At 41.1% G+C, this 23,575-nt stretch overlaps 2 protein-coding genes across 4 annotated transcripts in view; one reads left to right on the top strand and one right to left on the bottom strand.

The window, feature by feature from the left end:
* UBASH3A (ubiquitin associated and SH3 domain containing A) overlaps window positions 1-16,161 on the bottom strand; it is a 50,341-nt gene extending 34,180 nt beyond the window's left edge. Inside the window, exons 1-5 of one of the 2 annotated variants that reach the window (XM_050936582.1) lie at window positions 16,018-16,161; window positions 14,873-14,998; window positions 11,081-11,134; window positions 8,678-8,864; window positions 4,283-4,481 (exon numbers count right to left, since the gene is read on the bottom strand). In XM_050936582.1, coding sequence (XP_050792539.1) covers window positions 4,283-4,481; window positions 8,678-8,864; window positions 11,081-11,134; window positions 14,873-14,985 — 553 coding nt within the window. In that variant the 5' untranslated portion in view covers window positions 14,986-14,998; window positions 16,018-16,161. Of the gene's footprint in view, window positions 1-4,282; window positions 4,482-8,677; window positions 8,865-11,080; window positions 11,135-14,872; window positions 15,060-16,017 lie in introns of those variants that run through there. The other variant, XM_050936583.1, reaches the window with a different exon arrangement.
* Window positions 16,162-17,263: 1,102 nt separating this feature from the next.
* TMPRSS3 (transmembrane serine protease 3) overlaps window positions 17,264-23,575 on the top strand; it is a 31,933-nt gene continuing 25,621 nt past the window's right edge. For both annotated transcript variants that reach the window (XM_050936636.1, XM_050936635.1), the window contains exons 1-4: window positions 17,264-17,367; window positions 18,531-18,675; window positions 20,498-20,608; window positions 21,728-21,844. In XM_050936636.1, coding sequence (XP_050792593.1) covers window positions 17,350-17,367; window positions 18,531-18,675; window positions 20,498-20,608; window positions 21,728-21,844 — 391 coding nt within the window. In that variant the 5' untranslated portion in view covers window positions 17,264-17,349. The remainder of the gene's footprint in view (window positions 17,368-18,530; window positions 18,676-20,497; window positions 20,609-21,727; window positions 21,845-23,575) is intronic.

Below are 23,575 nucleotides of genomic sequence, written 5' to 3'. Positions count from 1 at the left end.
TTCTGGCTCGCTGGCGCCCTCTGGCGTTGAGTTTGAAGATGTGGTTGCACTTGCTGGTGCTGGTTGCTGTTCCAGTTCCGGGCCTGGGACTGGAGATGCTGTGGCTGTTTCAGTGGTAGGCATGGAATCCGGGTCCACTACCTCTGTCTGGGTCTCTGGTAACACAGAAGGGGCCTCTGTGGACGGCTCAGGAACAGGAATGGGTCTGGAAGCTTGCCTGGTTTGGCTACGTGTAACCATTCCCACTCTCTTGGCCCGCCTCACCTGGTTGGCCAAGTCTTCCCCCAGTAGCATGGGGATAGGATAATTGTCATAGACTGCAAAAGTCCACATTCCTGACCAGCCTTTGTACTGGACAGGCAGTTGAGCTGTAGGCAAGTCTACAGCTTGTGACATGAAGGGGTAAATTGTAACTTTGGCCTTTGGGTTGATGAATTTGGGGTCAACGAAGGATTGGTGGATAGCTGACACTTGTGCCCCCGTGTCTCTCCACGCAGTAACCTTCTTTCCACCCACTCTCAAATTTTCCCTTCTCTCCAAGGGTATTTGAGAGGCATCTGGGCCTGGGGATCTTTGGTGTGATGGTGGTGTAATGAATTGCACTCGCATGGTGTTCTTGGGACAGTTGGCCTTGATATGTCCCAGTTCATTACACTTAAAGCATCTTCCATCTGATGGGTCACTGGGCCGAGGTGAGTTACTGGAGACTGGTGAGGTGGAAGAGTAGGGCGTCTGTGGCTTTACTTGGGTTGTATGTGGGGTCTTTGGCTGTCCTCGGTTGTAGGGTTTATGGTCTGTGTGCCCCCTGGGGTAATCGTTCCCCTTGACAGTAGCTTTCTTGCTTTCTGCCAGTTCCATCCATTTGGCTCCAATCTCCCCCGCCTCAGCGAGATCTTTGGGTTTTCCATCTTGTATGTACCGTGTGATGTCTTCAGGAACACCATCCAAGAACTGCTCCATTTGTATGAGGAGGTGCAGTTCTTCCAAGGTTTGAACGTTGTTTCCTGTTATCCAGGCCTCATAGTTTTTTGCAATGTAGTAGGCGTGTTTGGGAAATGACAACTCTGGTTTCCACTTTTGGGTTCTGAAGCACCGACGGGCATGATCTGGGTTTATCCCCATTCTGTATCTGGCCTTGGTTTGAAAAAGTTTATAGTCATTCATTTGCTGCTTAGGCATTTCAGCTGCCACCTCTGCTAAAGGTCCACTGAGCTGTGACCTTAATTCTACCATGTACTGGTCTTCGGGGATGCTGTACCCAAGACAGGCTCTTTCAAAATTTTCCAAGAAGGCCTCGGTGTCATCACCTGCCTTGTAGGTGGGAAATTTCCTGTGCTGTGGAGCAATAATTGGCGCCGGGTTGTTAGGGTTGGCTGGCACATGCAGCCCAGCTTTTGCCAAGTCCAGTTCATGTTTTCTCTGTTTTTCCCTCTCTTCATTCTCTTTTTGTTGTTTTTCCATTTCTTTTTGTTGTTTTTCCATTTCTTTTTGGTGTTTTTCCATGTCTCGGCGGTGGGCCGCCTCTTCTTCTTCTTGCTTCCTTCTGTGGGCCAGCTCTTCTTCTGCTTGTTTCCTTCGGTAGGCCACCTCTTCTTCTTCTAGTTTTCTTTTGTGTGCTGCCTCTTTGGCTGCCTGTTCTCTTTGGTAGGCTGCCAGTTTGATTTGTTCTTCTCTTTCTTTCATCTCCATCTCTTTTTGTTTTATTTCCAGTTGTCGCCTGTGTTCAGCTTCTTTGAATTGCTCTTCGGCCTCAATTTTTGCCTTAGAAGTCATGATTCCTGTTTTCTTGTGTTGGGGTGCCCTCCGGTGTTTATCTTCTGAACTGCAGGTTCTCTGTTGCCTCCTGAAGTCTGCCTAGCAACAGTGCCTTTAGCTGATCTTCAATGTTAAGTAAACCTGAAAAACCACTTTATTTGCATGTATATAGTGCTGGTATGACTCTCAATGGGAGTGCTATTGTGTGACAAAAGACTCTTAATAGCACCTTAATGGTTTCTTGCTTAAGATGCAAGCTACAAACTGCCAGAGAGAGCAGAAAAAAAAATTCTCTCTGGTTCCCTTTTAAAACCAACTGTTTCTCTCTGCTAAAAAGCCCCTAGCAGAGAAAAGAAAAATAAAATATTTCTACTGGCTTCTGGATTGTGTCTATCCTCCCACCACTTCCACCATGTCAAACCTTAGTCCCAGATTTGGACCTTAGCGTCCAAAATATGGGGGTTAGCGTGAAAACCTCCAAGCTTAGTTACCAACTTGGACCTGGTACTTGCTGCCACCACCCAAAAAATTAGAGTGTTTTGGGGCACTCTGGTCCCCCTGAAAAACCTTCCCTGGGGACCCCAAGACCCAAATCCCTTGAGTCTCACAACAAAGGGAAATAATCCTTTTTCCCTTCCCCCCTCCAGGTGCTCCTGGAGAGATACACAGACACAAGCTCTGTGAATCCAAACAGAGTGACTCCCCCTCTCCGTTCCCAGTCCTGGAAACAAAAGCTCTTTCCTCTTCACCCAGAGGAAATGCAAAATCAGGCTAGCAAATTCAACACACACAGATCTCCCCTGATTTCTTCCTCCCACCAATTCCCTGGTGAGTACAGACTCAATTTCCCTGAAGTAAAGAAAAACTCCAACAGGTCTTAAAAGAAAGCTTTATATAAAAAAGAAAGAAAAAATACATACAAATGGTCTCTCTGTATTAAGGTGACAAAATACAGGGTCGATTGCTTAAAAGAATATTGAATAAACAGCCTTATTCAAAAAGAATACAAATTAAAGCACTCCAGCACTTATATTCATGCAAATACCAAAGAAAAGAAACCATATAACTTACTATCTGATCTCTTTGTCCTTACACTTAGAAACAGAAGACTAGAAAGTAGAAACTACTTCTCCAAAGCTCAGAGAAAGCAGGCAGACAGAAAACAAAGACTCAGACACAAACTTCCCTCCACCCAGAGTTGAAAAAATCCGGTTTCCTGATTGGTCCTCTGGTCAGGTGCTTCAGGTGAAAGAGACATTAACCCTTAGTTATTTGTTTATGACAAAACCGCAGGGAAGGAGACCTGCTTGCTCGGGGGTTCGGGGAACGCGAGAGCAAACCGGGGAAGGAGACCTGCTTGATTACCAGAGGCTTCCTCAGGTATGCTGGGATACCTGCTTATTCCACGGAGGTCAAGAAAAGCGCTGGTAAGTGTCTACACTTGATTACCAGCGCTGGATCACCAGCGCTGGATCCTCTACACCCGAGACAAAACGGGAGTACGGCCAGTGCTGCAAACAGGGAGTTGCAGCGCTGGTGATGCCCTGCAGATGTGTACACCTCCTAAGTTGCAGCGCTGTAACCCTCTCACCAGCGCTGCAACTTTGTGATGTAGACAAGCCCTCAGTAACAAACCATGAGAGCTGACTAGTCTATGTGGGCATTGCAGGAATTCCAGACATTTACAGATCTATTTGTATGTCTGGCTTTCTTCCTGCCTCCCTTTCTTCACAGCATCACCATAGTAAGCTGAACATCACCAAAAGCCAAAGGGCTGATCATCTTCCCACACTGCCATAACTAAAGTATAGAGCTAGAGGATCTGACATGATAAGGCTTTGGTTGATGTATTCCTTCTGGACTCTTTTGTTTTCTCTTGACTTTCCTCCTTTCCTCATCCATGATCATAAAACTCACCATTATCCTAAATTATGTGCCAGGCTTCAAGTTAGGGGTGGTGAAGTTTTATACTCTCTGTCCCTTTCCATTCTGGAGGCTCAGAACATTAATACTTCCAATGTTGCATTAATTTATTTTTACAAAAACCCCTTGACACCTACTAAGGTAACCCCTTGACCTGAAACTGCTGTTTAGCAATGCAACACTGAACAGACATCAAGCCTGCCTCACAAACCATGGAGATAACCACAGCTAAGTGCCTAAATAGAGAGAGATACACAGTATATATATTTACAGATAATTCTACTCAGTAATTGCCTGCAGAATGTTACACAGTGAAGGCTTTGCTTAGATTTCTCAAAGATAATAAGAACACCATGAAGTGTTTTTACTAACTGCTATTTTATGCATCTGGCTTTTGGGAAAAAAAGAGATATCTTAGGCTAATACATTATGTCTGCTGTGTAAAATAAGCAAGAAAGCAGGGCCCACTTTCCCCAGGCATGATTTTTTCAAAACTTTGGGGCAGGATGGTTGCATGAAGTGAACAACAGAATCTGATTGGAGCCCCATCAGAAATTCAGGAGATACTTAAATTACTACAGTTTCCAATTGAGATTGACGGTACCTGCCAAGATTGATGCCTCAGTAGCAAAGGCCGCAGCAAACTCTTTGATGACATTTGCATGGGCATCATTAATGAAGAAACCAAGGTAGCTGACAGACGAATGTAGTGATAGAGAAATGGCAGGTGGGAACACATTTAAAAACCTGTCACCAACTTTCTTTAGGGCTTCATGCAAGAATTCCACTTTCCGATCTTCACACTAAAAGAAAACATATTTGGAGCATGCATTAGAAACATTCAGTGGCATCCACTGCCTCATAAACAATTCCTGCTGGACAATATCCAAACTTTAAACCATTACCATAGTTCAGTATTAGTGGGCACTCCGACTGGCAGTCATAGCAGAAAGAACAAGTACTGAATAGTCACAGAGATTAAATTACTTTCTTATCCCTTGAAATGTTCCACTTAGAACAGGGTTGAGATACGTTATGTGGAAGCTTGAAAATGCTGCTGCCTATGCATACTGTCTGTGGTTAATTCAGACTTTTACATCTGACACCTTTCAAAAGCACTACATTCATTACAAACTAATAAATGTTTATTTCCTATAAATGTTATTAATGGCCAGCTAGTACCACAGTGTTTGACATTTTGCTATGAAACGTGTTCTCTTTATTTTGTAGTCTCAGCAGCATTATAGAGTACAAAATTACAATGAATATAATTTGTTTGTCCAACTGCTCCATCACAACACTTTCCATATTGCTTCAATAGATCTCTGACAAAGCTAATGGCGAAGTGCTGCAAGGATGCTAATGTGCAACTTTGTCAGCAATGAAAGGACTCTAAAACTTTTACAGATCAATATAGTTTTAGTGATACCCACACCATTCTTCCACTGAAGTGTACACATTGATCCTTTAGGGGGGAGGCAGCACCTCATTATGCTGTTTAAGACTCATTTTGTAGAGAATATCTCAATATTCATAGGGCATATTATTTAGATTATATTATCTTTAGATTTAGAAAACACACTGATCACAGGTCAAATTTTCAAAAGTGCCTAAGTTATTTAGGAAGCTACGTTCCATTTTCAAAACTGACAGGGACTTAGGATCTTAAGTCCCACTGATTTTCAGTTAGGCTTTGTCTACACTGGAACTTCGTCTGAAAAACTTTTGCCATTCAAGGGTGTTAAAAAAACAACCCTGAATGACAAAAGTTTTATCGACAAAAAGTGCTGATGTGAACAGTGCTTTTGTCATAAACAGATAAGTAAGGGTTAATAGAACAGAAGTACTTCATATTTCTTTTGCCTATAAAGGGTTAACAAGATCAGTGAGCCTGGCTGTCATCTGACCAGAGGACCAATCAGGGGACAGGATACTTTCAAATCTTGAAGGAGGGAAGTTTTTGTGTGTGCTGTTAGTTTTTGGTTGTTGTTCTTTCTGGGTTCTGAGAGTGACCAGACGTGCAACCAGGTTTCTCTTCAATCTCTTTGATACAGTCTCTTATATGTCCAGAATAGTAAGTACTAAGTAGATAAGGCGAGTTAGGCTTATGTTTGTTTTCTTTATTTGCAAATGTGTATTTGGCTGGAAGGAGTTCAAATTTGTATTTTGCTGAAAGGATTTTAATTTGTACTTGTATACTTAGGCTGGGAGGGTATTCCCAGTGTCTATAGCTGAAAGATCCTGTACCTATTCCATTTTAAATTTATAAAAATAATTTTTACTGTTTTTTCTTTCTTTAATTAAAAGCTTTTCATGTTTAAGAACCTGATTTTTTTTTTCTGGTCTGAGACCCAGGGGACGGGGTCTGAATTCACCAGGGAACTGGTGGGGAGAAAGGAGGGAAGGGGGAGAGAAAGGTTAATTTCTCTCTGTGTTAGGATTACTTTCTCTCTCAGGGAGAGTCTGGGAGGGGGATTGAGAAGGAGGGGGGAAGGTGAATTTTCCTCTCTGTTTAAGATTCAAGGAGTTTGAATCACAGTGATCTTCCAGGGTAACCCAGGGAGGGGAAGCCTAGGAGAGGCAACAGTGGGGGAAAGGGTTTACTTTCCTTGTGTTAAGATCCAGAGGAACTAAGTTTTGGGGGTCCCCGGGCAAGGTCTTGGGGGGACCAGAGTGTACCAGGCACTGGAATTCCTGGTTGGTGGCAGCACTACAGCTTCTAAGCTGGTAATTGAGCTTAGAGGAATTCATGCTGGTACCCCATCTTTTGGACACTAAGGTTCAGAGTGGGGATTTATACCATGACAGCTTTGTTGGCAGGAGCACTCTCCTGCCGACAAACAGGGCTGCCCAGAGGGGAGGCAAGTGGGGCAATTTGCCCCGGGCCCCCGCAGGGGCCCCATGAGCCCTGGCTGAGAATCCCTTCCCTGGCTAGAGGTGCCTTTTTAATTTTTACTCACCCGGCAGTGGTTTGGGTCTTTAGTGGCACTTCAGCGGCGGGCCCATCACTCACTCTAAGGTCTTCGGCGGCACTTTGGCGGTGGGTCCTTCAGTGCTGCCAAAGATGCGGAGCGAGTGAAGGACCTGCCGCCGCAGACTCGGAGCGCCACCCAGTGAGTAAAAGAGCTGCAGCAGGTGGCATCTTTTTTTTTATGTCCGCTCCCCGCTTTGCACAAGGCTCCCTGCATCCTCTGGGGAGCTAGGGTGACTAGATGTCCTGATAAAATCAGGACTGTCCCGATTTTGAAGAGCTTGTCCCACATCCCTACCAGAGTACAGTTGGGACACCGTTTGTCCGATATTTTGTTTCCTGGTCTTCGGCAGCAATTTGGCGGAGAATCCTTCAGTCGCGGATGGTCTTCAGCAGTATTTTGGTGGTGGGCGCTTTTGTCTTTGGCAGCAAGGTTTATTACTCCCCGCTGAAATACAGCTGAAGAACGTCCGCGACTGAAGGGTTCTCAGCCAAATTGCTGCTGAACTCCCGGATGGGTGAGTGTAAAAAAACAACAACATCCCCCGCCCAACAGCAGTTCTGATATTTTCCCCTTAACATCTGGTCACCCTATGGGCGGCCCTGCTCATCGGCAGTGGAATTTTTTTATCGGCAGGAGAGCTCTCTCCTGCCGACAAACTGCAGTTACGCTGTACGCCTTTTAGTGGCTTGGCTGTAGTGGCAGAGCCGTGTCACTAAAACCTGTGTAGTGTAGCCATAACCTTAGACTTAGGCTACTAACCGCCGAAGGACAAGATACATCATAGAGAATGTAGACATTGTAGACAACTAATGTAGACACACTGAATTATATTAAAGCAGAAAACAGTTGACTGTGTGTATGTAATTACCGCAACTATCCAATAAGCAGCAGTTAATGCACAAAAATTCAGTGCAAAATTACCCCCCTGTGTAGTTTAGGCTTTACAAAGATATTTTGGTGCTAAAAGCATCTAGGTGAATTTCCTGTTTAGGAGCTTTTGAAAATCCCGCTGGGTGCCTATCTGCATCTTTAGGTACCTATATAAGTAAATCTGTCTGTAAAGTACTTTTGAAAATAGGATTTAGACTCCTAAGCCACTTACACACTTTTGATGTTTTTACTCCATGGCAATACTAAGGTATAGAATGCAAGCTGTGATGGGCAGGAGAGCAAATGCAGCACCAGCCAAAGCAGGAAAAAAAAGCAAAGAGAACCAACTTTTTCTATAGCTATTTTTAGTATGTGGAACTTTCTCAACAGCGAACTGAGAGCAACTACTGTGCTTCCAGTCAGCATCCAAAAGCAGTGAGAAATGAATGCACAGAGAATGTTAAATAGATGATATGTCTGAGGGTTTGCTTTTCTGTGCACACTGCATATGCAACACTTTGCCTAATTTGCATGCTCAGAAGGCAAAAAGAGATAGTACTGACCACTTGTACATGCAAATACATGATTTGCAAACACAGCCATATTAGCTGCATGAACAGATTAGGTGTGCAGTTGCACTGACATATTCATACATAGAGTTTAAATGATCAGACCTCAAAAAAGCCTAAATCCAACCCCTCCGCTCTCATGAGACTTAAAAATCTCCTTCTAATCCCTACTTTCAGTCCATAACATTTGTTGGCCTGATCATTCCTCAATATTCATCATCTGAATATTTTTATTGATATTTGTAAATGTAGAGGGGAATAAATACAATTACCTTAGCCTGTGTCCCAGCATACTCTGTGACGGGATACTGTTGCTGGGTTTTCAAAACATGGCATTTATCTGAACACACTGACCTTTGCATATTGAATCCCTCATCCATATAATTTTTACACACTATCATTTGTGCTCCTAACTGCATACAAAAAACAATCACACCTGAGTTTTTATAATTATGCAAGGAATTATTAGTGCAAAATAATTGCAAGAGCAAGTGAAAATACATGATCAAGAAAGTCCAGATTTCAATCTTAATTTTATGTTAGCCCGTTTTTTATGCTCAATGGAATTGTTAAAGGCTTTCTTACCGTAAAGAAATCACAAAGAGTTATGTGGGGGAATATCTCATGGGCTTTGTTTCTTGCACATTGGTTCTTGCTCTCTTTCCAAAATTCCTGCAGTTTGTCATGCAAGGGTCCAGTTGGGCACAAATAGAGAGCATATTCCTGAGGGATTGGATCATCCAAAGAAGGATCATTACAATGAGAGTGCAACCTGAAATTGAGAGCGCATGGCACAAGGTAAGTTAAGGCACAATTGTGTACACATTCCTCCATCGCTCTGGTGAAGACATCCATAATAAAAGCAGAGAAAGAAAAACAAATAGTTGCTACATGAGCAGAAACTGATAATGAAATAAGAACAGATTAAAACTAGAGCTGGTCAAAACATTTCCCTTTGTGATATTGATTGATGGGATGAGGTCTTTCGGTTTTTAAATGAAAATTTTCAATTTTTTTTTGAAATTTGAAAATGAAAACATAATTTTCAGTATTTGAAAACAGAAAACTTGTAGTATTGTTTGTTTGATTTTCTCCTCCATTTTCTATTTTGCAATTGGAACAGGGAGGAAAAGGGGTAAGGGGAGCAAACCACCAAAAAATGGAGAAAAAAACTGGGAGATAATTTTGAAAATATAGGTTTAAAAAAATCCTTCCAAAAAAATTGGCATTTTTATTAATCTCAATTAATTAATTAATTAATTAAAACAACAAAACAAAAAACCCCCACCAAAAAAACCAAACAAAAAAGAAAACACATCAACTGAAATTAATAAGTCATGCTCTAATCTATAACAAGTCATTTCGCATTGGGAGTTGCAGCATCATCTGCTTCTGAATTTTTTCAATTCTCAGCATGAAATAATTTCTGATGGAGCTTGTTTTGTAGCCTGTTTTGAATTGGATATGTGCTCGGATGAACATGCAATCCACCGCTTGATCACCACTCTGGATGTCAGAAGTAATGCCACATATCAGCATGTTTTGCAACACATGGACCCAGATCCAAAAAATCCAGAACCACCTTCCTTGTAGTATAAACTCTAAATAAAAGTCATAACTTGTGCCATCTCAGCTTTGCTGGAAACACAGCAAAGAGGAATATACAATAATGCATATTTCAATGTGCAATGTTCTCATTCTAAGCCTTTGTATCTGGATGATTAACTGTATTTGCCTTACATCGCCCCATCTGGAGCAACATCAGTTGCTTTGTAGAAGGCATTGCTGCTGGTAGGTGCTTTTTTATATCTCTTCTGTGTCTCACAAAGATCAGCAGAGAGCGTGGGTTTGAGATTTGACTCAAGTCTGCTCTACATTTAAGAATTAGATTAACCTAGCTACGTCACTCAGGGTTGTGAAAAATTTTGTGGCCCGAATGCTATAGCTGGGTCAAACTAATCCCTTGTGTGGTTGACAGAAGGATTCTTCTGTCAATGTAACTACTGCCTCTCAGAGACATGGAATAACAACATCAATGGAAAAACCCCTTTCCATTAATGTAGGAAGTGACATGGAATAACAACATCAATGGAAAAACCCCTTTCCATTAATGTAGGAAGCACCTACACTACGACTTTCCAGTGGCACATCTGCAGCGTTGGAGCTGTGCTGCTATAGGGGTATAGTGTAGACATACCCTTAGTTCTGGGATTTAAATTGCAAAATAAATCAGTATCAGCAACATCTCCGTACTCCATCATCAGTGTCTTGGGCTGGAGAAAAAACTCAGATGACCCCAGAGTAGCCATTGACAGTACTCATGGTCATGCCTATCCTGGATTCTTATTTTTTAAAACCGGAAACTCTTAGCCATTCAACTTAATTTTATAGCCTTTTCCCACCTGGAGTTGTGTTCCCTCCAGTCAATGCCTTTTAACTTAACATGTTCCAAATTCCTTTACAACTGTAATCTCTCAGATCTTTAACATCTCCTTTTCTACTTTTGCCTCATGGGCTGAGCATCTAAATTTTCCTCTCTGATCTATAGTCATCATCCAGTTCTGTGAGAGGGAGAGGTTTTTGTTCATGAGTGAAGGTGTGAGAAACTGGAGACATTTATTACATAATGATTCCTCACAATCCTCCCCTCTTTGACTACGTCAAAATTAGTTGATCATGACAGCATCCCCCCCCCCACACCCACATGTTCTCTCACGTTCCATAAAATAGAACCATTGTCTAGGAAGCAGTAACTCTGCTCTTACTTCACTTTGTGCTCTGTGCAAATAATTTTATGCCTACAAGAAACATGATCGAATAAAACTATTCCCATAAAGCAAAATAAAGATGAGCTCAGATTTGATTTCATTTTTACCATGAAGTCTCCTAAATCCAAATCCAGTGGGGAAAGAGCCCATAAGCAACTACATTTCATTCGGTTTCATGTGAAAGTACTCTTGGGGGAACTGTACATTATTTCATTCTTACCATTTTGAAGCCTCTTCTGCTGTCTTGTGTCCAGTAGCAGCCAAAGCTTTTTGCCTAAGGAAAATAAAGTGGATTCACCAGAAGAAAATAGATGCAGTAAGACAGCAAATTCTCCTTTGAGTTCTGAAGACTTTTCCTTAATACACTGTATAAGCATGATTTGTACCGTATATGGGCCCACAGTATTATTAGAGATGAGACCAAACAAAATCCCGGCTCCAAACACTATAGTGGGCAGAACCAAAACCTTAGATCCACACACTCTTATACTTGGGATCTGGAAATCTGGATCCAAATTTTCCCAAAGGAGTCAGTGTTTTGTTTCTGCCCATTAGAGAGACAGATTTGAGCCACAAGTTCAGGGATTTTGGTTCAGGTCTATCTCTAATATGTAATTGCTGTTCTATGGAACCAAATTATACCCAAATTCAGTATCTTTTTCTATCAGGACAGTATGTTCCTGCACACACACATCTTTGAGACCCAGAGTTGAGTTTCTTGGGGTGGGGGAGATAAGAAGAAGTCCAGCAGAGGAACTGGACATTTCAGCCTGGACACAATTCTAAAACGCACTATGACTCGTGTTTCTTTTGCTACACCCAAGAGACAATTTTTGCTACACTTGAAACAAGACTTTCTGCCTGTTGGCGTCTTGAAGCCAAATTTGTAACATTTAATTCCCTTCTGTTCAAGTTCTTATACTGCATCCAGCCCTGTGATATCTGTGCACCTTCCAGCAGCACAATAAACAGTGTGACTGGTCTCATGTACTTTTTTCTGTCTTCGTCGCCCCAGGGAGAAAATTGTATGTGGATTTGTAAATAAATAATTAAATGTATTACTTACGTGCTGTGTCCTTTTATTACTGAAGGCCCAACGTGGCCAAAATACACTCTAAATCTTTCCCCCCCAAGCCCTCCCCGCTACTTTCTTTCTTGAGCACTGTGGACACCACCACAATGCTTCCTGTCACTCAGGCCAGTAAACTGGGTGTCAACTTTGAATGACTCAGACCTGTCTCTAAGACCTTAAGTCCTAACTATGTGCAAATCTTGCTGATTCTTTCTGCATGACATCTCTAAGGTATGGCCTTTCTCATCCATCCTCACTGCTAACAGTCTCGTCCAGGCTCTTATTTCGTGTCTTGATTACTGCAATATCCTTTTACTGCAATATCCTTCTCTCTGGCCTTGACAAATCCAGTTTTACTGACTTATATCCATTAGGAGTGCTGCTGTGAAGATCACTGGTTGCTTTGACCATGTCACCCCTCTCTTTGCCTCCCTCCACTGGCTCCCCTTTCTCCATAGCATCACCCATAAGCAGCTTGTTTTCACTTCCAAGGCCGTTCACCAGCTATCCCTACCCTATCTATCATCTCTCATACACTATCAAGAGGTCGACTCCTGCCTTCTCTTTGCCAATGCCAGACTCCATCAATTTTCAAATGAGCTTTTGTTCTTTCTCCCATGCAACCTCCAACTCTTGGGAATACTCCCGGTCAACACCTACAAAGCCAAATCATTGTTCTCCTTCATTTTCCTCCTTAAAACCATCCTGTGCCATTAGGCTTATAAAAAATTGACAAATGGCTAGGCAGCTGGGGTGCTGAGACCTCTGCCTATCATACCAAACCAGCACTGTCTCATTTTTCCTTGTGCCGGTCTGTATCTACCAGTTGTCTCAGCTCATATTAGGACTGTAAGCTTATTGAGGTAGTGACTGGGGTTTTTTTGTGTTTGTATAGCATCATGCGTGTTGGCATCCTGGCTTATGACTGGGGGTCCTATGCACTTCCACAAAGCAAATAATACACAATAAGGCAATTTAATTCAAAAATGGATCCTATGTCTACAAATCTCTCTCAGACAAAAAGCAGAAAGGTTCTTAAATATATATATTTTAAAGTACTGTTTTAGAAGAATAAACTCCCAGATCCCTGTCTGGAAATGCTAATAATAATTAGTACTGTATAAGCCTGGAGTTGGGAGTTAATGTGTTGCTAAGATTCTTCCTGATTCCCATTTACACGAATGCACCTTTAAACTGCTCAGATGTAAAGGGGCCTTAGTGTAAAAGAGATTATGGCACTGCAGCTCTGAATCATGTAAGATCAGGCTATCTTATGATATTTCTAACACAACCTGGTTTTGGCCATGCCAGGAATGCTGAATGGCTGAAATCAGGAATTGAAAACACATGCAAAAGTTTTAAAAATAATAACCAAAGTTTCTAAGATTAGATAGTTGTTCAGTTGAAATTTTAGGCAAAAATCCAGGCTACTTTATAAATTTTATACAAACTTGCTCAGCACTCTGACTATTTATCTAACTGTTTCCTTTCCACTAGAAAGCACAAATACACTCTATAGATAACACCACTGTGCTTTAAAGAAGATTTGAAGAATTTAGACCTCAGAGCCAAACATTTTCAAAACTGGCCACTCATTTTGGGTGTCTCAGTTTTGGGATGCCTGATGGGAAAGACCATGAGCCAGATTTTCAGAAGAGCTGTGTCCCCAAAATTTCAATTGACATTAATGGGAGCAACAGGAACTCAGTACCTCTGAAGTCAGGTCCAAGGTGTCTAAAGTTGGCACCCAAAAATAGAGGGCTCTTTAGAAAATTAATTCAATACTTTTGATACTGAACCTTTTCAGACATAGTTGCTTCACTGGTTGGTTTTATTTTCGATAAGAAGCCAACATAAATAATATTAAAAATCAGGTTATGAAGATGTATTGTAGTCAGTTTTAAATTCACATTGATGGATCCTTATTTCACTCTCTCTCTCTCTCTCTCTCTCTCTCACACACACACACACACACACACACACACACACACACACACACACACACACACACACACACACACACACACACACACACACACACACACGTTAAGGGATTTGCAGGAAAGGGAGTACATTTTTGAAGAATGAGATTTTCAAAGGCACACAGGAAAATTAAACTGCCCAACTGCCACTGAGTTGAGGCCTTAGATTCCCCCATGTCCCTTTGAAAATCTCACACAAAATATGCTTATCCCATCTGAAGATGTTTGGGAAACAAGTCACCTTAATACTGCATTTTTCTTTAATGCAGAGTCAAATTCTGCCCACAGTTACACTGCTCCCGCACGGAGGTTGCCAGTATAACTGAGGACAGCATTTGGCGCTTTCGTATTTTTCATGGAGATACTATTTTCCCTTCTCCCCTTTGACATGTAATTTTTTTAACGTGATCCTAAACTGAGAGAAATTCTTTATGGAATAAAAAGAGTGAAAATGATAGTTGTGTTGAATAGTTTTATATGATATTTATAAACAGGAAAATGATGTCTTGTGAAAAGTAAACTCAGTCTCTAATATCCTACATGTGGTAAGATGCCTTGGCTGTGTCATAGAACTCAGCATAGGCCAAAAGGTGTCTTTAAACTTAACTGTGTTACAGCAAAATTGATGGATGAAAAATGTGACTTGTTTTTGGTAATACTGTGGGAGATAACTGAGCATGTCAAGTGTTTAACAAGTTTTACAGTCTCTCAACCCAAAAGTGGATAGTTTTTAGATTTAGATATTAAAAATGGATGCACAGTAGGTTCTTTGTAGGATAAGATCAATACACCGAAAATGCTATAAATTAAGCCCTAAGCGGGATATCTTATCCACATACAGAAACATCTGTGTCAAGCAGTTGTCTGTTTTCTCTGTTAAAAATGCAAACTGTCTATGTTCAAATTTTTATGAGAAAATTCTTTTAATATATTGAGGTAACTTAAAAATACTACTCACGCTGTATGTGCAGGGAATCCCATAGATAAGAGGGATTCCAGTAAAGCGCAGGTGCTTCTGTTTTTGACTTTGTTCAAAACCTTCGAATATAGTTGTGTTTCAGCCACTGCCATCTCTTCCACTCCTCTTGTGAATGTATGTTCAGTACAGGCAGAAATTAGTAGAAAGAGACAGAGAGAGAGGGAAGGAGAGAGGCTGCTAAGATAAAAAACCTCAAACCCCTTGTGATCTTTTTGACAAAAGCTGATATCCTGTTTTCATAGCATGTTAGTCTTTGCACTTTTACTTTAGGGTGGTTGAAAGGCAAGAAATATATGCAGTCTCTGTCTGCCTGCCGTAGACTGTAGCAAAATAAGACTAGACTAGTATATGTCCACAGTAGAGCACAATGCATAGTCAGTGCAAATTTGCTAATTGCAGGGAACTGAATCTCTCACTTTCAGATCACCATTTTAAATGCACCCCAAGGCAGTAATGAGTCAGTGAGCATGAGCTGTTGCTATGCATTGGTTGTTCAGTGGCATACGTGAAATCAGATGGTGGTCTGAACCCGGTTCTTAGTGGACACATTTCCACCTCACAGAACCAGCACCACAGCTGGGCCCCTTGTTGGCATCCCCATCAAAGAGGCTAAGAACTGAACGAGCATGGATGCTGAAACATGATTTCTCCTTTTAAGGTGGCCCCTTCAGGTCAGGTTCAGAGCACATAGATTAGGCAGTATGGGAAAAGTTTTGCTTCCACAGCCTGTGCTGCTCTTGGCAATAAAGCACTAAGACCAATGATATACTGGATAAACTAAAGCGTTCCCTTGATGACCCAGCAGCAGGGAGAGACAGTATGTCAGATTCTCCAATTTACACACTACAAAGTGTGTTTAAAATGGCCAGAGATTGCCCAGAAAAATTTCCCATGTGAGGGGAATCTCCACTGAATCTCCCCTGCCTCCTGTGCTGCTATGTCCCTCCTGGCACAAGGGGTGGGGGGCAGGGTGTATATCAGGGCTGGGAGAGTAAAAGGGTTATCAAGGAACAGGAGAGGGCATGGTAAAGCAATCCTTTGCTATGCCTGATTCTCCACTGCTGTAAGGTTCCTGAGGTCAGTTGAAGATGTCTCCACACCTCACCCTGGAAACTTTAACTTACCCCAGGTCCTGGTGGCTGAGAATCAGGGAGTTGTGACTAGTTCCCTAACAGCCTCCCCTCGGGCACTGTGGGGAATCAAACCCAGGTCTTCCGAGGCTGAGCTGAGGGCAGCCGAGGGTCAAACCCATGATCTTGCACAGTATGCTGGGAAAAAAGAGAAATATTAGTCATTTCCATGTGTAGACAAGTCAATTCTGCTTTCAGTCCTGCCTCTAACTGAACCCAGACTGAACCTTTTTATCAGTTTTCTTTCTTTTTTCTTTTTTTTAATGCCTCTGCTTCCTAATTCCTGCAATGATCAGAACTGCCAAAATAAGGTAATAAAAGCTGTTCTTGTCACAAAGCTGTCCTGACTAAGATGAGGAAGTATCAGAAATATTGTACAACCTTCTTTTCTTGTAAGAGTTCAACTCCCATCTTGAAGAGCCAAGTTTGAATAAGATTCCTCTGAAACTGCTGAGATTCTCCCATCATTAGTAAATGCCACTAACCTACTCTAAAATATTAGCACTCTCATTAGGGAGCCACAGTCTCTCAGTAGCCCTGTCTTCACTTATACATACCAGCATGGCTCTTTGACTCACTTCACAACCTCCTGTCCCCGCCACTCAAAAAAAATGCTCAAAACAAGATCATGATTATATTGTTATTCTGATCAGGATTTTTCATTTCAGCTGCTCCATGAGCTTCTGAGTTTAGAGCAAGTGGAATTTTTGCATTGGCTCAAGTGCACAATTTTCATAATTATGGAGGTGGAATTCTTTCATAGTTAAAATGCAGATCTATCCTGGGAACTATCTTTTGGTTTGCTCTTTGCCTTATGCCTGGTGGGTGCATTTAGCAAAGAGCACACCAAATTCACAAAGAGCAATGAAACCAAATAAAGGGCCTGGTTTGCCAAACTGACTAGGTTTGAGGGGCTCCTTCACCAGAGCACAGAATTCTGGCACATGCTTTTCTGCAGCCACTTTATTTAATATAAACGGAACAAGCAAGCACACTTGTGACTTAATCTTTGGAGAGTTTCTTGTCAGACAGGTTCATGAAAAGGTTTACAAATACCACGATATTACCTTACCTGATTACACTGATTAAAAGGGTTGCTGAGTTTTTGCCTTCCTGGTATCCATAGCTATGTCATCCTAGGCTACCTGATATCTATGACCAGGCTGAATTACACAGACTACAGTAATAATGTCATTTGCTACAGTGGTTGAGCTGGCAATTCTGGGTGGTTTGATGAAAATATTTCCTGAGTGGACTGGTTTAACAACTAGATTTCCCTCAGGCTTATTACTATAATGAAAAGAGAACATATTTTTGTTTTTAACCATGATATCTCAAGAAGAGGTAAGTAACACCCTAGGCCAGGGTAAATATTGTTTCTCTAACATTTTGTAACTGTATGTCATGTATGTTAATGCTGTTTTATTTCCAGAGCAGCAACACATGTAGCAATGAAGGTATTCTTTAGGTCAGAAATCATTTGCAGAAGGACGTGCTTTCCTTATTTCTGCCCTAAAAACAGCAGTTTATATAATGCCTCTTGACATTTGTAGTTACCAGGAATGTCTATTATATTTGATAGAATAAGAGAAAAGTTGTATTTTGATAGGTAATGCTTGCTAGATGGTGAAAAGGTATTCTATGTTCCCTAAAAGTTAGTGGCAAAGCTAAACTATACTTTGTCTAAGGCAAAAATTTCCTGGGCCTGACATTCTGGATTTACAGCACACTAGCTCCTCTGACTTTAATGCATTTACTCTTGATTTGTGAGTGCAAAATCAGACCCATTCTATCATTGATTGTACAGAGCCTACTGGACCAGATTCCGAAGTTTTTTGTATCCTATCTGTACCCTATACCTTCATGTTAATTTTAAAACATAAGGTTTATTTACCCAGAATTACATTTTAATTTCAGTTTGTGAGCTGCATACAACATTCAAAGGTTCTTCAGCATAAGGTAAATAGGAAGTCCGACAGATCAGAGCAGGCTTTGCACAGTTCGTAACTTGGACTTTCCTTTACAGTACTTACAGTAGCAATTAAAAAGCACGCTGTGGAAAATGCTTTGACATTTAAAGAAGGAACTTGTCAGAATTTCTTGATGTGGTGAATGAATTACTCTAAATAACTGTGGTTATAGGCAGACTCAAGCAACATTTTAGTTTCAGTAAATTGCTGGTTATTGCTTGCTAATTAGCGGTCCATTTGTGCAAGTTGCTGAGTGCCCCGACTCTCACTGAAGTCAATAGGAATTGCGTGAGCTCCTCAGTAACACTCAGGAGGTGCTCAGCATCTTGCAGGATGAGGGCATTTTTAGGCAAACAGAGAGCAGGCCTGGAAGCTGTCCCTGGATTTGCTGTGTATCAGCTGTTCATTCCAAAAGTGTGCGCAAAGTAGGGCCCCGCAACAAAAAAAAAATCATCATCAATAGAAAGGCATTGGGGGGTGGTATGAGGAGAACGAGTAGTTGCTTTTAAAAGTGACTTCTGTTCTTTGTTGGTCCAGGTACTGGAGACTAATCCCAATACTGGAAATCCTGAAAACACCTCTGTTACTGAAGACAAATTGCCAGTAGCTGAAGTTCATTTTCTCTACAAAAGATTTTTCAGCATACAACAAGCAAAAGTAGATCCCAGTGCAAATGGACTTGGTAGGGATTCTACATACCTTTGTAATGTGTACAGTCAGGGGTAATCAATGATTTTTTGTCATCATCCAAATTTATTGGTGAAGGTCCAGACTCCAGACAAAAAAATAATAACAATGATAATAATAAGTAAATATAAAGATTTCAGGGTCCTTTTAATGGCAACTGGCTGTTCAGATTTGGCCTGTAGTCTGCCTATTGGCTACCCCTGGTTTATGTAGTAATTTAGCCTTGCAAAACTATACTTACACAAACAGGGTACATTGTTTTTATTAGTGAGAAAGTAGCACTTATTTTTTTTTCACTAGCTTCCTCATGGTGAGAGTGGGTGAGGACATTTTTTGCCTGGGCGGATATGTTTCCATGACACTTTTGCAAGTCTGCATTATTCATAAAGTTTCATCCAGGTTATAGATTATTTGTTTCTTAATTGTTTCTACAATTCTGAATGTTTTATATGAAACCTTCCAAGTCTGGAAATCCATATAATTAGAAAAAGGCCATGCAGTAGAGTAGGTCACGGGTAGCACAGTATGCATTTTGGTTACATTCTACAGGCCTGATCTTGTTCCCATTGAAACCAGTGACAGAACACACATTCAATTCAATGGGAGCAGAATCAGACCTAAGGTCGTAGGTAAAGCAATATTAAATTATGCAGACTGTTTATGACTGCTCTGCAAAATATTTATTATGACACCAGAAGCCAGATAAAATGTACCTGATTTCACATTTTGTTTGTCTAAGAGATTCGCTCAATTTCTACTGAACATGTTTGAGTGAAACTGGATTTGTTTGTGATTTTACATGAAACTGGATGAAACTCAGCAGTTTTGTCTGAGCTTCAAGTTTCCGCAAATCCAAAATTCAAAGGTAAGTTTAGGGGTAGGGTGGGCACAGCTTCATGAATCAAAACTGAAGACCTCCTGTATATGTAAATGGCACCTTTCCATTATTTACACTTGCTTTGATCTTTATACGTCAAACCAGAATAATTATATATATATAATTTTTTTTTTACACAAAACTATCCATTATGTTCAGTGAAAACCGTTGCCCCTCTTGTTGATCCACTGTTGTGGATTCCGGTTCTTCAATCCATTTCACAGGAACAGGCTAGGCCTCTTTTCCTTCCTCTACTATTGATTTGCTGTGTGACTTTGATCAAGTCAATAAGGCTCAAATTTGCAAAAAATCGCCTCTAATTTTGGGTGCAGTTTTCTACATCTACATTTCTAACTCTATTGCTCCAATTAGCCTTGCTTCAAAAGCCAACAATCTAGAGCTTTATTCTTGCCCTAAACTTTTGCTTTCTTCAGCCATCTTCTTTATTTGTGGGCCTGTCTAACAACTCTTCCAAAACACTGGCTAGTTTTGTCCTTCTCTTGATTCTGTCCTGCCTCTGTTTCAATCTTTAGCATCTCTTATTAACATTTGCTCTGAATCTTTATTTTTCAAACTTTAGGGAATGCAGTGTGCTGCAGCTAGACTTACTTCCTCACTGTCACACTGTCATACCACCTCCTTCCTATTCACTGGATTTCAGTTGTCCTGAATACAGCACACAATGTAGCATCCAGCCAGAGATGATGGTAACAGTGAGCCTCAGAAGTACTAAGCTAATACAGGAGGGATTCAGAAGACATTTTTGGCAGAAGTTTTCATAAAAGTGACATTCAGAGCCATTAATTCTTTGAAGAGAATGAAATGAACGGAGCTGTTACTACTTGAGTCTATTTTAAAATTTAAAAATGTTTTCACTAAAAATCCAAGCGTGTTTATTTCATAGAAGCTGCTGTTTCTCACTTTTCTTTTTGGTTTCTAGGAGCTATCCAGCCATCATCGAAGTGCCATGTTTTAGTCTCACTAAGGTTTCTTCCATTTATCCTTGTTTTATTACTTGTAGTAATCCTAGCAGTTGCCATTGGCCTGAGTGGTGAGTACAATTAGTTATTTATTAGGTTCTCAATTAACCATTCAAGAGCTTAATTTTTCATGAGTCCATTCTTACTGAGAATGGAATTAAACTGCCACCAAAATAGTTTACTGAAGTAAAAAATCCTTTTGGTGTGATGACTTGAAATTTTATTTACCTATATGAACAAAATTAATCTGGCACACAAGAGAGACCATTGGCATAACCTACATTCACAACACTGGGAAACCTGAAACAGTAAGAAACCTTCAAAGCAAATACTGTAATTGAAGACATAACTGACTGAAAACACAGACGTCAGTGATTCGACACAGTGATCCCCATTTAAAAAAATCCAAACATTTAAGCAGCCTGTGTGCTTGAGGAATAGAGACTGGATGTGGCTTCAGACAATGTCATTTTTTGTCCTGTATGTCTCTCATACATACCAACAAAAGACTGACATCATTGTGTTTGAGTGCTCTAATGTCCTTTTCCCCCCAACCCAGAAAGATGTGAACAGGAAAAAGAATGAGCTTAGTTGCAACCGGAAGGTCACACCTGCACAAGTGCAGACACAGAATTTGTTAGTGGTAGAGCAACACCTTCACATCCAGAAAATTCATAGACTTACAAGGCTGAGATACACATGGGAGGAAACAACTCTACACTGCAGCTCTGAGGAGGTTCTCCTTTCCTTCTTTGCTGACGAGGAGCCAGTCATATATATACCAGACCCAGAAACTCTCCCTAGAATGAAACATAAACTGGAGATTTTATGACATGCATCTGAGGAAGTGGGTATTCACCCATGAAAGCTCATGCTCCAAAACGTCTGTTAGTCTATAAGGTGCCACAGGATTCTTTGCTGCTTAAACTGGAGATTAGAGAAGTTGGAAAGGAGCCATAATTGACAACAATGCTGTTTCACTATAGTTGCCATTACCAATGGATACATTTAAGAGCATTGTGTAGAAACCTCCAGATTATATTTCAATATTCCTAGAATATAAGGGTTATCTTTTCACAAACAACATGAAAGTGGGACTATATAATCAAAGTAAGAAAAAAAATACTTCAAGCACACAAATTACTATCCTGATGTGATCATGTTAGTGTGTTCTCTTTAATTCCTGGCAGTCCAGTACAACTGCATTGGGAAGTTTCGATGCAGATCGTCCTTCAAATGTATCCAGCAATCAGCGAGGTGTGATGGTGTCTTTAACTGTAAAGAAGGAGAGGATGAATACACCTGTGGTATTTTTTATTTTATTATGAATCACTACTAACTTTTCTTGGCAGCAGAGCGTGTGCTATGTTATAGCAAAATGTGGGGAAAGGAATGGATGAATAGGGGAGGTGTTGTGTTCTACAGATCGTCCCCTGATCTATCAGATTCATAGACTTCAAGGCTAGAAAGGACTATCATGATCATCTAGTCTGACCTCCTGCACACTGCAGGTCACAGAACTTCACACACTCACTCCAGTAATAGACTCCAACCTCTGGCTGAGTTACTGAAGTCCTCAAATCATGATTTAAAGACTTCAAGTTACAGAGAATTCACCATTTACACTAATTTAAACCTACAACGGACTTGTGCCCCATGCTGCAGAGGAAGCAAAAAAACCCCAGGGTCTCTGCCAATCTGAACTGAAGAAAAATTCCTTCCTGACTTCATATATGGCAATCAGTTAGACTCTGAGCATGTGAGCAACACCCACCAGCCAGACACCTGGGAAAGAATTCTCTGTAGTAACTCAGAGCCCTCCCCATCTAGTGTCCCATCACTGGCCATTGGAGATATCTGCTACTAGCTGTCAGAGATCGGTTACATGCCTTTGCAGGCAGTCCTCTCATACCAATCCCTCCATAAACTTATCAAGCTCAGTCTTGAAGCCAGTTAGGTTCCTCCCCACCCCACTGATTCCCCTTGGAAGGCTGCTCAAGAACTTCACTGTTCTGATGATTAGAAACCTTCATCTTATTTCAAGCCTAAACTTGTTGATGGCCAGTTTATATCATTTGTTCTTGTGCCAACATTGGGTCTTAACTTAAATGACTCCTCTCCCTCCCTGGTATTTATCCCTCTGATGTATTTATAGAGAGCAATCATATCTCCCCTCAGCCTTCTTTAGCTTAGGCTAAACAAGCCAAGCTCTTTGACTCTGCTCTCATAAGGTAGGTTTTCCATTCCTCAGGTGATCCTAGTAGCCCTTCTCTGCACCTGTTTCAGTTTGAATTAATCTTGCTTAAACAAGAGAGCAGAATTGTACACAGTATGTGGAACTTCTCCCTGAAAATCTGATCAGGAAGAAAATCAACTCCAAGCTGTATTATCTCCCTCTGGGCCCACTCTGAATCTTCTGCTAAACAGCTCATAGAACCCAACCTTTAGAAGCACTGCTCTAGTGGGAGTTGTGCTAGCTCATTGCAGATGGCAGGTAGAGGGAGCACTGCAGCTCCCAAAGTTATATCTCCATTTTTCCTCCACAGTCCCTAAGATCCTTTCCATCGGAGGTGATAATGCAAAGAGATCTCCGCAAAGCATTCCTTGGGAGATCAGGCTTGAAGTGATGATCAGGCACGTCCAATCCTATGTTCCTACAACTATGTCATGCTGCTAATACAACAACAATTACTTTTAATTACATTTTTCAAAGCTACTCAGCTTGGGCTTGATTTTTGGAGGCTCTGAGCACATGCAGCTCCCATTGATTTCAAATGGCATTCACTTGCCAAGAAACTCTGAAAGTCAGGCCTTTAATCTCTCTATTACTGCTAGAATTCTGGCAAAAAGGGTTCTGAATCTATGTCCATTTATGCGGGGACTTGCCAGGTACATCAGGCTGCACTGGTGAAGCTGCATTTGCTGGGTGTCCCTTGGTATTTTGTCAAGTAGTGAAGAAGGTAAAGGAAAATTAATTTTCTATTTGGAAAAAGATACAGGTGAATTATCTCAAAGAAACAAGTGTTCAGAAGAGACAA

This window comes from Gopherus flavomarginatus, chromosome 1, assembly GCF_025201925.1.
Source record: "Gopherus flavomarginatus isolate rGopFla2 chromosome 1, rGopFla2.mat.asm, whole genome shotgun sequence".
NCBI lineage: Eukaryota > Metazoa > Chordata > Testudines > Testudinidae > Gopherus > Gopherus flavomarginatus.
Note: the sequence above shows the minus strand (reverse complement) of the source record. Positions and strands in the feature narration are given on the sequence as shown.